This window comes from Scyliorhinus torazame, chromosome 8 (assembly GCF_047496885.1).
Source record: "Scyliorhinus torazame isolate Kashiwa2021f chromosome 8, sScyTor2.1, whole genome shotgun sequence".
In the NCBI taxonomy this organism is placed as follows: domain Eukaryota; kingdom Metazoa; phylum Chordata; class Chondrichthyes; order Carcharhiniformes; family Scyliorhinidae; genus Scyliorhinus; species Scyliorhinus torazame.
In genome coordinates, this window is record NC_092714.1 from 259,106,561 (window position 1) to 259,122,930 (window position 16,370).

The 16,370-nt window shown below is 46.3% G+C and overlaps 1 protein-coding gene across 1 annotated transcript in view; it reads left to right on the top strand.

Moving 5' to 3' along the window:
- The first annotated feature begins 3,121 nt into the window (after positions 1–3,121).
- Positions 3,122–16,370, top strand: part of LOC140428569 (src-like-adapter 2) — a 32,184-nt gene continuing 18,935 nt past the window's right edge. The window contains exons 1-3 of the mRNA XM_072515192.1: positions 3,122–3,393; positions 13,212–13,338; positions 14,527–14,629. Coding sequence (XP_072371293.1) covers positions 13,260–13,338; positions 14,527–14,629 — 182 coding nt within the window. The 5' untranslated portion in view covers positions 3,122–3,393; positions 13,212–13,259. The remainder of the gene's footprint in view (positions 3,394–13,211; positions 13,339–14,526; positions 14,630–16,370) is intronic.

A 16,370-nucleotide genomic window follows, 5' to 3' on the forward strand; every position in this document is an offset into this window, starting at 1 on the left:
TCGGGTGAGAATGAGTGGGTTCTTTCAGGGGGTAGCAGATGAGTGTGAGAGGTGTGGGCGGGGGCCAGCGAATCATGCGCACATGTTTTGGGGTTATGAAAAATTGGGAAGATTCTGGGCTGGAGTGTTCGCGGTCTTAGCCAGGATAGTGGAGGAGGGAGTGGACCCGGACCCTTTGGTGGCGATATTTGGGGTTTCAGAGAAGCGGAGCTCATGGAGAGGAGGAAGGCTGATGTCTTGGCCTTCGCCTCCCTGATTGCACGGCGACAAATTTTGCTGGAGTGGCGGTCGGCATCGCCACCGGGGGTAGCAGCTTGGTTGGGTGACCTGTACGACTTCCTGCGGTTGGAGAAGATAGAGTATGAGTTAAGGGGCTCAGTAGGTGAGTTTGAGAAAAGGTGGGGGATGTTTGTGACCGTGTTTGAGGAGCTGTTATCACAGGGGGGGTGGGGGGGGTGGGGGTGATGGGGAGGGGGGGTGAAAAAGGAGAAAAATCTGTACAAACTGTATAGTTGATTGTTGGGAAGAATGTTTCCCGGAGGGTTTATTTGCTGTAACCTACTTTGATTCAAGTTTGAATAAAATGCGTTTAAAAAGAAAAAATATATAGACAAATTCAATGATGCAAGATGATACTTTCATCTATATATGTGTTTGTGGAACCCACCTCTTCACTCACCTGATGAAGGAGCTGCGCTCCGAAAGTTAGTGATTCTAAACAAAGCTGATGGTGTTGTAAGACCTCTTAGAGTGCTGTTAGGTTGAGGATTTCAGGATTTTTACCCAGCAACAATGAAGTTATAGCAATATGAAGGAACCCTTATCCATCTCTATGCTGCCTCTAGATTTGAGGCTTGCTCTCCTGGCCGCCTTCCACGCTTCCTAGCTGCCCTCCCATCCTCCATAAACTAACTTAAGCTCACCCAAACCTCTGCTGTTCTAACTCGCACTAAGTTTCATTCACCCACCCCCCTGTGCTGACTGAGCTCCAGTGGCTCCCAGTTAAGCAACACCCTGATTTTTAAATGTTCATGATTGTTTGCGAATCCCTTCATTGCCTCACCCCTGCTTATCTCGTCCTACAATCCTCATCTGCGCTCCTCCAATTCTTGCGTGTCCTGGATTTTCTCTATTGTACCATTAACAGTTGTGTCTTCATCTGCCAAGACCCTAAGCTGCTGGCCTAAACCTCGGTGCTTCCCTTTTTCCCTTTCACCTTTAAGATGCTTTATAAAACCCACTTCTTTGATCCGGTTTATGGTCATCAATCTTAATATTCCTAAGTATGGCTGGATGTCAATTTTCTTTGAATAATTGTGAAAGGCATTAAAGATATTGTAAAAATCCAGGGTACTTCGAGGTGGTGGTGTTCTTGAGCGTCTGCTGCTCTTGTCATTCTAGGTGGTGGAGATCGCGGGTTTGAAATGGTGAATTAAGGAATGGTGAATTGCTGCATTGCACCCCATACTGCAACAATGGTGGGAATGGTCAGGTGCCGAATATTGACCATGATCACAGAGTCTGCGAGGTATCTGCCTACACTCCCAGCCAGAATGTGATATAAATTGTTTTTTAAAATATTGGATTAAACAGACATTACATTTCACTTGTGTACTGGCTTTGAGATAAGCAGGCCACATTTGATCTGTAGTCACAAACAGGCTGGCAAAGAGGTGCTACCTTCCCCTAGGTGGAACCTTCCCCATTTCCAACTCCTGCCCATTTCCTACTCCTATTAGTTCTTCAGCAGGTCCTGCTGGAATTCTGATGAGGACGGCTGAAGAGGGACCAAACCCGAGATTGGGTGCAATGCCTGTTTTTGTCAGCCTGGACCTGGCATGTCGCTTTAATGGGGCCCAGGAATTAGATTCGACTTTGAATGTTGTTTGGAGCAAGCAAGGAGATGGGTTAAGAGCTTGCCCAGTCCACTCTGCGCATTGGCTTTGTGACTCTGAGAAAGGAATCATTTTTTATTTTAAATTCTGATGAGAATGGATTTGGGCTTGGTAGTGATGCATCCGCAGATGAACAGCCAGAATTTCCAAATCAACCTGAACTTAATGGGCAGGATTCTCTCAGCCCGGGACCGGGCCAGAAAATCGGCGCGACCGGCGCGAATCGCGTGCCCCAACGCCGGGACGCGGAGAATTGGTGCCATTGGTGCCAGCGCGGCGCCGGCCGGGGGCCGCTCTAAGGGGCCCCCCCCCCCCCCGCCAATTCTCCGCCCGGGATGGGCTGAGCGGCTGTACCAAAAAACCCGAGTCCCGCCGCCACCGTTCTAACCTGGTCTTACCAGGCGCGGCCTCGGCGCTGAAGGATCCGGGGGCGGCCCGTGTGGGGGGGGGGGGGGTGGTCTGATGCCGGGGGGGTGGGGACCTCCGCTGTGGCTTGGCCCGCGATCGGGGCCCACCAATCGGCGGGCCAGCCTCTCGGGCTGGGGACCTCCTTTGTTCCGCGTGGCCCCTGTATCCCTACGCCATGTTGCGTTGGGGCCGGTGCGGAGAAGGAACCCACTGCGCATGCGCAGACCGGTGGCGCCCATCTGGCACTGGGATCAGCAGCTGGAGAGTCGTGGGTCCCTCCAGTGCCGTGCTGGCCCCCTGTAGGGGCCAGAATTGCTGATCCTGAGGTCATATTGACGCCGTCGGGAAACGTGACGGCATTTACGACGGCATCAACACTTAGCCTCAGGATCAGTGAATCCCGCCTGATGTCTGTGTGGATATTCAAATCATGCTGATGGAACTTACTCTCAGGGCTCACACATTTCATTTCATTTCATTAGTGTATCAGAATCCCCAGCAACAGCCAATATATTCAGAGAATTGGAGGGAAAAATGTGCATTAATGTAAAATATTAAATCCCTCCCACAATATACTCAATTGCGTCATTCAAACTGTTCATGTTAACTAAAGGAGGCTTGTGGCAAGCAATAAACATCCATTACACAGCCAGCAAAAGTTATTGTGCAAAACACAAGCGTAAACAGGAACCATTTATTAGACACACTGAAGGTTGAACGTCACAGGAAACTATAACAAAGAGCGAGATGTCAGGCAGATACCAGTCATATAAATGCTGGCTCTCTAACCCGGCACGTCATCATACAGCACTGCGCACTCTGGAGACACCCCCAGCAGCAACAGCTGCATACTGACTCATTCTCCTTTAACTATTCGCTGAATACACTCTTCGCACTGTCACACGAAGGCTGTTTTAAGATTCAGGAATACATCAACGTCCTGCCTTCATCACCCCAGGAGGCGCTTTATTGGATTAACTAGATTGTTGGACCTTGTTTGCTCCAGCTGGTGACACGGGTGAAACCTTTGGGAGAAAACTATCCGGGAGAGAAGTGATCCCCTGCCTCCAGGAAGTGGAGAGACGATGCTGTAAGTATCAGACATTCCATATTTTACCTGGAACAAGGATAAAACGGAAGGCGGAGGTGTAGAAAATAAGTCAAGTCCTCTTTTAATTTATGCGTCTCTGATAGCAAAGCTTTTAGCGTGCGTAAAAGTTTTTGTCCATCAGCCTGACGGTATAGCTTAGTGATAGAAACTGGACAAGCTGGGCCGAAGGGCCTGTTTCCATGCTGTAAGCATCTACGACTCTGTGACTCTATGTGAGTGATGGCGGGATCCATTTCACACATTCCCCTCCCAGTTCAGATGTAGTGTACTTAGACACAGGGCAAAGCCCTCCTCTACTCTGCCCCGACAGTGTGCTCAGCCCTAACCCCATGTATAACATTTTGTGTGCTTACATAAGGTTTCCAGAGAGCATTGGTGGGGAACTGGTGCTGACCAAGGGGAAACAGATTCTCTTTGTGCCATACTGGTCATTGTCCAAAGTTACATGATTGAGCAAAGATGTGCTTTACAGCCGGGTACTGAGTTTTGTGACAGCCTCACACAAACGTTGTTACAGTGTGGGGTAGAGTGTCTGAATTTAGTGCTGCCCAAGTTTTAAGCTCTCAAAACAGTTTGCTGTTGTTAGTCACTCTCCACTATTTCAGTATGCTTGACAACAACTCACATTTTTATGGTTCGCGCAACATATAAAATCGAGGCCGTCCACCATGATGTCCAGTTCTGGCTCACATGGGTTAGAGTGCCTCGAACTGAACTCGACTATACTTTACAACTTCCAGTTATCGCAAGGCAAGTGGTTAAGACTAAGATCGAGAATTCCAGACGTGCCTCCTCACACCTCTTACAGAATGAGGAGGAGGGTGTTGTTTTCTGTTTTGTTGGTCACTGAGAGTCGGGTTGGGCGGCACGGTAGCACAGTGGTTAGCACTGTTGTTTCCCGGCGCCAGGGACCCAGGTTCGATTCCCGGCTTGGGTCTGCGCGGGGTCTGCACGTTCTCCCCCTGCCTGCATGGGTTTCCTCCGGGTGCTCTGGTTTCCTCCCACAAGTCCAAAGATGTGCCGGTTAGGTGGATTGGCCAGGCTAAATTGCCCTTAGTGTCCAAAAAGGTTAGGTGGGTTTGCAGGGATAAGATGGCGGTGCAGGCTTAAGTAGCGTGCTCTTTCCAAGGGCCGGTGCAGACTCGATGGGCCGAATGGCCTCCTTCTGCACTATAAATTCTATGATCCACTTTTGGAATCTGCTAACATAAATGTTGAGAAACTTGGGACAGAGTCCAGCACACGGAGAGATCAACAGGACCAAGCTGTTGCACAAGGTGCATTTCTTTAAAAAAAACTTTACTTAGGCTTTAGCACGTGAAATGGAAACAGTACAGAGCAGAGCACTTTGAGGGAATATTTTTGGAACTGCTGTAAAAATACATATGGAACCCAGTTTTCTGCTTCATTCCCTCCAGGCTAACCAATCAAAAACCTTAACTCGGTCAACAGTATCCTAAATTCCAATTAATGAACATATCAGAAACACGGGCAACTTTGGAATATTCTGGAAACGCAAATGGCTGTATCTGGAAAAGTAACATTGTCTTTCAGCGCTCAAAGGGTTAACCTGTCCACTTAGAGGCAGGCGGACCAACTCAGAAAGACAAGGTGAAGTCTGAGGTGCCAACTAATTGGGGCTATGGTTCTTTGTTATCCAAGTGCATCATTGCTAAGGTACACTTATACTATCCCCGCGGTTTGAAAGCCCATGGCACAATTTGAATAAGAGCAAGAGTGTTCTCTCAAACTCTCCCCAACTGAACCAAGCTCCGAATCACCCCACTTCGGTCCCCCGAACTACATCCTGCATTACTTCCTTCCTCATTCAGCTAGAAACATACTTGTCAAGTAAGCTCCCGTGTACACAGTTCTCCTCCAGAATGTCAGTGGGTGAAGGACAGAACTGGAGCCAATCGTTACACATTTTAATATTTATTCACAGAGCTGTACATTACCAGCGTACACCTCCTAAACCCACAACCATTGCCTTCATCTGTGCTTAATTATAGGGACTCTAGTGAATCCCCAATTAAGCCTACGACCTGCATACAATGAAACACAATTAATATTCAATTGACACACATTTCAGGAATTTATCCTCCTCTTTTCTATTTAGCTATTTTCACAGTTGTCTCGCGTCATCTCTACTCTTGCTGCTTTCTGTAATTGGTCTCCAAATCCACCACTGTTCCTCTTCTCTTTGCCCCATGTTAGAAAATCCTGAAATCCTGTTGTTGCTCTGGATTTGCGTCCGCTCGTTCATGCCAATCAGGATCTCGGGTCGTCCAGAATTTGTTGACATTCTGCAATTTCTTGACAAAGTACCTAGATTGTTTTTTGGGGAGGGGGGGGTTGCAGGTTGAGAGATAAGGACATTTTTTTTTAACATAACAAGTTATTGAGATCTGGACTGCGTTGCTTGAAAGGCAGGAGCAGATTTAGTGGCAGCTTCCTATGGGGAATTAGACATGCATTTGAAAAGGAGACATACGCAAGTCTATGGAAGACAGAGCAAGGTAGTGGGGCTATTTGGATAGTTCTTTCAATGAGCTGACACAGATACAATGGGCTGAATGGCCTCCTTCTTTGCCGTAGAATTCGTAGAAAGTTTGACAGCAAAAGGAAAGACTTGATTCATGTCTTTTATTCACACAATCTCCCCCATTTTCTATTTATTAATACTTAAAACAATTCGACATGGGAACCAACATTTGCCAAGTCGATCTCGCTGTCTTTACTTTTCAGTTGTGTCAGGTATATTTCATTGTGAAATGGATATTTGAATGTCTGTGTTGTAAATTTGCATTGTTTTTTAGTTTGCTGCTACAGGTACCTAAACATTGACATACAAACATGACTTGCCAACATTTTCCCTTTACGTGTACCCTGCAGTAACTCTGTTACTGCCTCAACCATAAACGCACAGAGCCTTCCCTGACCTGGTTACAGTGCAAGCCGATTTGCACTTCAAGTTGCAGCACGATGATTTCTCCTTGCTTCAAGGCTCCTTTGCTGAATAAGACCAGAATAGTGGCTGTAAGGTAGAGAGAGCTACATTATAGTGTCACCCCCACTACCTTGCTCTGTCTTCCATAGACTTGCGTATGTCTCCTTTTCAAATGCATGTCTAATTCCCCATAGGAAGCTGCCACTAAATCTGCTCCTGCCTGTCAAGCAACGCAGTCCAGATCTCAAGCCTGCTTTTAATGCCAGGAGGTTAGGACTGAGGGGTTTCGACGCCTGGGTTTGCTGATGCAAGTGAGGGGGCGGGGGAGACCCTCACATGAGTTGAGACCAGACTTTATCCACCTGGTTGCCAATGTTGCATCTGCCTGAGCTGATCAGGCAGCTCACTGCGGTTGGAAACTTGGTTTGGGTTGTACAATAAGCTGTGGTTAGGTACATCCTCCCAATCATATTTTGAGCTTACTCAGAAAGGGAGAGAAAAAGAAAGTCTCTCTTCTACTCAAAGTGCTCTTATCACAATGCATCGGTTGATTTTTTTCTCTCAACCCCTAAACAATAAGTTTACGACGAGAGTTTGATGGTGACTGCCAATATGTTAGGATTCTCACCGACTAGCTGCTTATATATTTTCTTTACTTGCCATGACGAGACTGGAATAATTGAATGACACAGAATGGACAGCCAAGAAACAGGTCATTCCGTTCAACTTTTCTGCATCAGTGATTATGCTCCACATGAGCCTCTTCCTATCTGAGGTTATCCAGCCCTATCAGCATAATCCATTCTTCCTCTTGCACCTATCCGGTTTCCATTGTGTTGGTAGATGCTGTTTGATTTGACTGTTCCACGTGGTGGCAGGTACCCCATTCTAATCAAGCTCTGAATAAAGACTTCTCTCCTGAATTCTCGACTGGGTATATTAGTGACAATGTTATATCCATAACTATCAAGTTTGGGATTCTCCCCACTTAGGAAAATGTCGCCAGGGTGTGTGTGTGTACTGTGCCAGGAGGATAGGAATCAGCCATGGCCTTTGTTCCTCTGATCCATGCTGGAAAATGCCAACTTTATAAGGATCTCAATTCAGATTGGTGTCCCGCAGCATTCTGCTCAAGAATTCAGATAGCCTTTCAGGACTTCTCCTAGGTAGTTTACGCATAGTTAATAGCCCTTTAGGAACCTGAAGGTTCACCACATGGTCCTAATGGATCAGAATTTAAAGTTGTGTGTTAACTGGTCTATGATGATGATGAATCCCTCATCCATTCCTTTTGTTATGATATGTGCACACCTCTAATTCTGGACTTTCAGCATCTTTAGTTGCCTCAGTTCCCAACTCTGGAATATCCTCTCTCCTCCCCCCCCCCCCCCCCCTCCTCCCTCCTCCCCCCCTTCATGTTGTGAAGTATTTTCGGATGCTTTATTACATTAATGTATCTATATAAATGTGTGATTGCAGAAACCCAACCATATCCACATTGGTTTAATACATGACTCAATTTTGAAGTATTGTATCCATCATTTTGCTCTCTTAGCTATTATATATTTAAAACTTGCAGATTAAGTATTAATTATTGCACAGTTAATGTTCCAGACTACAATCCTTTATGGGGGTATGTCATATTACCGGCAGGCTTCAGTCCTGTTTTCACGCTCCCCATCATTCTGTACTTCACTTGTTGCCGACCTACACGTCTGTACCTATCAGCCTCCTGTCTACGTCAGTCCGTAAATGGGTGTCTAACACATGCCAGTCTGTGCTGTGTGTGCCTCCTTTTGTGTGTGTGAGAGGAGCATGCTTGCCTGCACATGGGCACACATCTTTTATGCATGGCGTCTCTATATGTACCTTGAGCAGTCCTTAATTGTGCAAGAGTTTATTCGTGAGAGTGTGCAACTGCTCAGTTTTTATTTGTATCTACTCTGTGACTGTTGGTCCACCGTGCTCGCGACTGGCTTCATGTCGTTTGCAAGTCTTTTCATAACATTGAAGAGAGGCAGACCAAACGATTCGCCCAGCACTAGAGAGAACTTGCATTTCCACTGCACATTTCACAACCTCTGAAAAGACTTTACAACCAATCTGTTTATTTTTTTTTAAATATGTTTATTCAGATTTTCCAACAAAATTTTAACCCCCCCCCCCCATAACAAAAAGAGAAAGGAACACATACACAACAATCGAAAATAATACAAAACTTATACATTGGGTTTCCCCCCTGTATAGCAACCCCCCCCCCATATGACATTCAAAGGTACCCTTGGGGAAGCCCCCCCCTCCCCCCCACCCTTGGGTTGCTGCTGCTGCTGACCTCCTCCTAGCGCTCCGCGAGATAGTCTAGGAACGGTTGCCACCGCCTGAAGAACCCCTGCACAGACCCTCTCAAGGCAAACTTTATCCTCTCCAGCTTAATGAACCCTGCCATGTCATTTATCCAGGCTTCCACACTGGGGGGCTTCGCGTCCTTCCATAATAGCAAGATCCTCCGCCGGGCTACCAGGGACGCAAAGGCCAGGAAACCAATCTTTTTCTTGAAGTATAATCGTGGTTGCAAGGTGGGGAAGAGGGCAGCCAATTTGTGCACAGCACGATCGCACAAACACCATGCGATAATAATCCGATAAACTATTTTATATTGATGTTGGTTGAGGGGCGAATATTGAGCAAGAGACTTGGGACAACACCCCTCCTATTTTGAGCCCTCAGAATCTTTTATGTCTGGGTGAGAGAGCCCTCATCTGAAGGATGGAACCTCTGACAATGCAGTTCTCCCTGCATTGTCCTGAACTGCATATGACTGAGGCAGATCTAACAAAACAGTACACGTAATTTTCAAAATAATTTAAGGACAAAAGAACTGGAATTGCAAAGTAACCATACCTACAGAAAGCAGCATACAAGCAACCTCTTACTTTGCACTTGCACTTACTAAGATTTGCATTGTTGCTTCACATTTACTTAATGATTCCGATGTAATTTTAAGAAAGCTAATTTTTTTTATTCATTCATGGGACATGGGCATTGCTGGCTTGCCAGCATTTATTGCCCATCACTAATTACCCTTGAGGGGGCAGTTAAAAGTCACCACATTGCTGTAGGTCTGGAGTTACATGGAGGCCAGACTAGGTAAAGACGGCAGATTTCCTTCCCTAAAGTGCATTAATGAACCAGATGGGTTTTTACGACAATCAACAATGGTTTCATGGTCAGCACTGGACTTTTAATTCCAGATATTTTATAGAGTTTAAATTCCATCATCTGCCGTGGTGGGATTTGAACCCAGGTCCCCAGATCATTATCCTGGGTTTCTGGATTGCTAGTCCAGTGACAATACCACTATGCCACCGCCTCCCCGTAATGGTCATGGATTTCTAAATCTGTCAGCTGGTAGGATGAGCTGCCACACTGTTACAAGAAGTTTCTGCATAGTTGAGACGAAGAAAAGATGTAAAGTGCAAGAAATGGAAAACCACACACACACTAGTCAAACACGTGACCCCAGTGTTTGGTGTGGGCCAATGCAGCCCAGTTTCCAAGGATAGCTGATGCATCGCTGTGCATGATACTGTGTATTGGCACAAGCTAGAACAAAATTGCAGAAGGGTAGATTTGTGCATTGGTAAATCTCCTTTGGCACTCCTCAGGGGTAAGTAAGTGGACAGGCTGCTTCACCACAAGAAGTGGGTGCAATCTATTACTCTGCTACTGCCATTGTGTTTTAAAGCGACCATTTTCTTTGAGGCCACAAAATCTAATTTCTTTAAGAAGGACACTTTAAAGTCCATTGGAGGTGCAGTTAATAAGGAAAACCTCCTGGCTCCATGTCACAATGAACTAGCCTTAAAATGAATGCCTTTCTTATTCCCATTGCTATTGGTGCTTTGAAGGCCACATCTGAAGTGTGAAAGACTCAAAGGGCTGGATTCTCTACCCGGCCCCGCCACTTTTCAGCATCGAACCGCCGGCGGGATTCTCCGTTACGCCGGCCGGTCGGCAGCCCCACTCCGTCGGGAAACCCCCGGGCTGCCGGCGTAACGGAGAATCCCACCGGCGGAGAATCCCGCCCAAAATATTTGAAATTTATTTTTAATGGGTCTGTGGGATTTGAGAACTGCTGGCAAATCCAGCATCAATTGCCCTCCCCAATTGCACTTGAGAAGATGGTGACGAGCCCCCTTCTTGAACTGTTTGAAGTCCATGTGGTGCAGGCACCCACAGTTTCTGCAGCGGTTTGATACAACGGATTGGCTTGCTAGCCCATTTCAGAAGGCAGAGAAGAGTCAACAGCATTGCTGTGGCTCTGGAGTTAGGTATAGGCCAGACCAGGTAAGGGCAGCACACTTCGTCCGCCGAAGGGCATTAATGAACCAGGTGGATTTTTATTACCAATCGTGAATTTCATGATCATTTTTTACAAACGTACGAATTAGGTGCAGCAGGAGGCCAGCAAGCCACTCGGAATCTGCTCCATCATTCAATAAGATCATGTCGCATCTGATTTTAACTTCAACTTCACATAACCACCTCCCCCATAACCTTTACCCCACTTGATTACCATGAATCTATCTAGCTCTGCAGCGGAGGAGGATGAGACGACGTAATAGAGGTTTATAAGATGATGAGGGGGTTAGATAGAGTGGACGTTCAGAGACTATTTCCTCCGGTGGATGTAGCTGTTACAAGGGGGTACAACTATAAGATTCAGGGTGGGAGATATAGTAGGGATGTCCGAGGTAGGTTGTAGAGAGTGGTTAGGGTGTGGAATGGACTGCCTGGTATGATAGTGGAGTCGGACCATTTAGGAACTTTCAAGCGGTTATTGGATAGGCACATGGAGCACACCAGAATGACAGGGAGTGGGATAGCTTGATCTTGGTTTCGGACAAAGCTCGGCACAACATTGAGGGCTGAAGGGCCTGTTCTGTGCTGTACTGTTCTATGGTCTAAAGATATTCAAAGACACTGCCCTGGCCACCTTTTGAGGAAGAGAATTACAAAGTCTCACAGACCTCTGAGAGAAAAAGCTTTTCCTCACCTCTACCTTCAACGGGCGACTGCTTACTTTTAAACAGTATCTACTAGTTTTAGATTCTCCCACAAGAGGAAACATGTTCTTCACAACCACCCTGTCAGTACCCCTCAGGATCTTGTGTTTCAATCAAGTCGTCTCTTACTCTACTAAACTCCAGCGGGTGACTGTCTAACCTTTCCTCAAAAGACTATCCGCCCATTCCAGGTATTAATCTAGTAAACCTTATCTGTAATAATTTAATGAGAATAGCAATTTGTTCCGGATTTATTAATTTAATGGTATTGTATTTAAATTCCCCTGGCTGCCGAGATGTCTCCAAAGCAGTGTCTGGTCTTCTGGATTACTAGTCCTGTAATGTTACCATTATGCTACTGTCCCCCTAGAATCTGTAGATAGGTATGTATACAAATTTAACTTCATAAATTTGTGGCGGATTTTACAGGCTGTCCCACCGACGGCGCACGGGGTTCCTGGCGACGAAGGGCGCAGTCAATGGAAAGTCCCGTTGACCAGAAAATCCCGCTGGCATGGGGTCCCCGCTGCCGATAAACACACGTCGGGTTGGCTGGTAAATCCTGCCCAGAGCGTGTTTATAGGCTGCAAATGTAGCTAAATGTTTCCTCTGCGTTAGCAAATTAAACTCCCCATGTGTCTGTGTGGGTCTCACCCCCACAACCCAAAGATGTGCAGGGTAGGTGGACTGGCCACGTTAAATTGCCCCTTAATTGGAAAAAAAAAATAATTGGGCACCTTAATTTGTTTTTAATTGAACAGTCAGTCAGTTTCAGAATCAAAGATATCAACGGAATTAGGTGAATGAGTTTGCGAGTGAATTTAATTCCACTAGCAGAAAGATGAAGGAGAAAAAGCGACAGCTTAGACTCATGGAGCTGGTCGGCAGTAGGAATGAGGTTTGTATAAAACAGGCAAATGAGTTAATGGCAAGATGTTAAAATCAATATTTCACCGAATATTTGTCTTGGATCCTTTCCAGAGACTTCTGAGAAAGATCCCTGCGTGTTCTCTCAAGCTAAATAGTAACTTACAACAGGACAACACTTTGAGGCTTTCAAACGAATGAGTGGCTAGCCACTGACACCAAGGGAAAACAGTACCACTTTGAGAATGGGGACTTTGTCAATCAGATATCACGGTGACTTACTGCCATTCTTTCACTTGTTTGGAATGCTTCGAGTTGCATTGCTCTCATACTTGACATGGTAACGCCTACGGGCCAGATGTTTGGGTGAGTGTGTAACTGTGTGAATGAGCTAGTGTGATATATAGAAATAAGCCGCATTCTTGGTGCACCCTGAAGGATTGCTAAACTCTGCAAACAAATATCGCCGACTACATCAGGGAAAACAGCCCAAAGACCAGCGGCCTTCTCCTGGTTGTCCCACCATAAAATATATCAGAATGTTCAGCTATCCGCTTAAGTTTCTAGTCAATGATAACCCCCAGGATGCTGATGGTGGGGTAACTGAGCAACCGAGTAAGGGCAAAAGGCTTTTTTTTTTAGTTACGGCAGCATGGTCGGCACAGGACTGGAGGGCCGAAGGGTCTGGTCCTGTGCTGTACTTTTCTTTGATGGGTGAATGTCAAAGGTGGGGAATATCAGACCCTGGTCACAGTTCTGGAATACTGTTGGGAGATGGATATGCGAGAGGGGGCGGGGTCAACATCAGGGCTCACCCTGTGTGCACTTCCTGACCGGGCTCACGCATGCACATTCCACATGGATCTTTCTCACTGAACCACAAGCTCTCATCTGCTTTTCCTTCGTTCTCACAGCCTCTCCTGTCCAACACATTGAAAAACAGTTCACCGGGTCTGAAAGTTATGGGCAGCCGACCAAGCAAGTCTCGCCGTCAAACCATGACCGTGATTCCATCAGATCCAGTCAACCAGCTTGCGACAGGTGAGGTGTACTATTTGTTGGCACGGTGGTCTGCAGGCAGGGTAGAATGGAGAAGTACGGCTCTGACTCGGATTAATGGCATGACTGTGAGCTGCCAACAACAAGGGCATTGCTATTGGATTTTCCAGCTCCACATTTCAGCTCGCGCTCTGTTGCTCAGATCTGAAACATTGCTGATACGGTTATCAATCACCTCTTAGCCAGATATGAGACCTGGGCCAGGAGCCCTAAAACACTCTTAACCTCAACTATCAGATATTAACAAGCCAATGGAAAAAGCTGACGCGAATCTCTTTTTTTGAAACAACAGTGAGTGGCCACTAGTTCTTGAAATTTTCCATCGCGCTCCAGTGAACGAGCAAGCGTTCCCGCCTAGTAAAGGTAGCGTGAGCTGTGCGCGCCTAGTCCCTTCCTTTTGTTCATTTGTCATGCAAAATGGCCGTTTCTTAAGGTGGATGGTTAGAACACACTAGTGAGCCATGTATAAACTTGCCAAGTTGATGAAGCTGTTAAAAAAAGCATATGACTTGTTAAAATTATAAATGCCTCAATAAAATATTTTCTGAAAGAAAAGCACATGGCTTTACGAATAGAGGCTTCACGAACCAAAATGTCAACGTTTATGAGTCATTGGTTAGGCCTCAGTCGGAGCCTTGCATCCAATTCTCTGCACCATACTGTGGAACGGATGTCAAGGCCCTGGAGAGAGCACATCTAGATTTACTGGCGGACAAGTTGGGATTGCTGCCCTGAGAGCGAGAAGGTTATGGAGATATTTAATGGAGGTGTTTAAAATTGTGAAGGGGTTTTTGAAACAGTCGATAGGGAGAAACTGTTTCCACTGGCAGGCAGGCAGGCCGATAACCATAGATCACAGGGTTAAGGCGCTTGGCAAAAAAAAAAAAATCCTGAGGGAGAGATGAAGAGAGTTAATTTTTTTTACACAAGGTTACTGTGGTCTGGAATGCACCACGGGAGAGGCAGCAGGAAAATTTCAAAAGAGAAACAGATTAAAACTTGAAGAAAAAAAAAATTGCAAGGTTACGCTGGACAAATTGAATAACTCATTCTAAGATCTGATATTGGCACCGTGGGATGGATGGCCTGCTTCCAGTGGTTAACACCTTTAGAAAATCCTGACTTTGTTAAGGTTTCTAATGTTTTCAAAAATATGTTTTCTTTTTCTAGATATCAGCAAAGTTATGATGGTGGTGGCACTGTATAATTATCCGTCGTCGTCTGATTCTGAGCCAGTTATTCGCGTGGGCGAGAAGCTGAGTGTTATTAGCGAGTAAGTGTCACTACATGTGAAGCTACGACGACCTGCTTTTAACATTGGGTTCAGCTTTAGAACATAGCCGTTGACCAGTTTTCCGGTGCCGTGTAAAATCCCAAAGGTGTGCCCAGACAGGCCTCCAACCAGAGATAATCATTTTTAAAAAATGTTTTAAAAATAAATTTAAAGTACCCAATTATTTTTTTTTCCAATTAAGGAGCAATTTTAGCGTGGCCAATCCACCTAACCTGCACATCTTTGTGTTGTGGGGTTGAAACCCACGCGGACATGGGAAGAATGTGCAAACTCCACACAGAAAGTGACCCAGGGCCGGGATTCGAACCCGGGTCCTCAACGCCGCAGTCCCAGTGCTATCCACTGCGCCACATGCCATCCTACCAGAGCAAATCATGAAACCTACAAGGGCTGGTCACCAATAAAAACTGTGATGTAAACATCAAAGGCACCCCCCTTTCTCGTTCCTGTCTTCGGCAGTGGCTACAGTAATTAATCTATCTAGGAATCTTGGCAATCTGACCTTCCTGGACCTCATCGGATTGAGGAACGGTGCATGGGTTATTAGCAGCAATTATACTTATCGCCATCAAAGATTGTCTTGAACTATCCTGGGGAAATACCTTGGGGGTATTTCTGTGCATACACCCCCCCCCCCCCCCCCCGCCATTTCCAATAACCACTTTCCTTAATCGGTTATAGAAACATTCATGATGGAAGGGAAAGGCTATTTGATTAACAGTTGAGAATAATCCAGTCGGGGTGATAATAATCTGTTTGCTTTACCATTGGCCTGGGGAGGTCGGTGTGCTACAATGATGGGTGTATACAGCGACCGGTGGCAGGAGCCTAGGGATGGGGCACTTGGGGGTGGAAGGTCATGTGACAACACCTCCAGGAATGCCCCCAATCAGAGTTGGCAACAAGGCCTCAATATTCCACTGTTGGCTATTTTGAGCGATACCATTAATTTAGGGGTTTACTCGGGGAACAGAAAGATTTCATGGTTATGAAACAGTGTTCATCACCGTAATGTCACTTTGTGTAATCGCAACTTTAATACTGTGTGCCACTTAAGAGGTAAAGTTACTTTGTTCTCTGAGAGTCATGGAATTGCAAACATTGGTTCAAAGTACTAAATCTTCCCTGTCCGGTCATTACTAGAATGACATTCTCAAATTCTATTTCAACAAGTACTCACTCTGGCTGTGTGCTTGTGCAGTTAAAGCACCCAGCCAATTGTAATATTGACAGGAGTCCTGAGAAGGCTTAAGCACACAGGTTTATTCTGTCACAGTAAACCACGGCCGCAATGCGGCAGGCAGCACATCCAGTCCCAGCCGGGACCATCCGAAGATGTCGGACCCAATCCTGTCCGGTTGATATCTGTCCGATTCAGCGAGTCCCACCGGTTAGGCCTCCGCCCCACAGCAGAGGAGCTCGGGCCCCAGGGGAGATCAATTGGGTCATCCCGATGGGTCGGGCGAGGATCATCACGGAATGATGAATGCACTCATTATTTACAATAAAAATGGGTGGGGTGAAATACGAACACTGGTTGAAATTTCACAACCAGACAAGCAATTCCGACTGGAATTGGGCTGCACAGTAACACAGTGGTTAGCACCGTTGCTTCACAGCGCCAGGGTCCCAGCTTGGGTCACTGTCTGTGCGGAGTCACGCATTCTCTCCGTGTCTGCGTGGGCTTCCTCCGGATGCTCCGGTTTCCTCCCACAAGTCC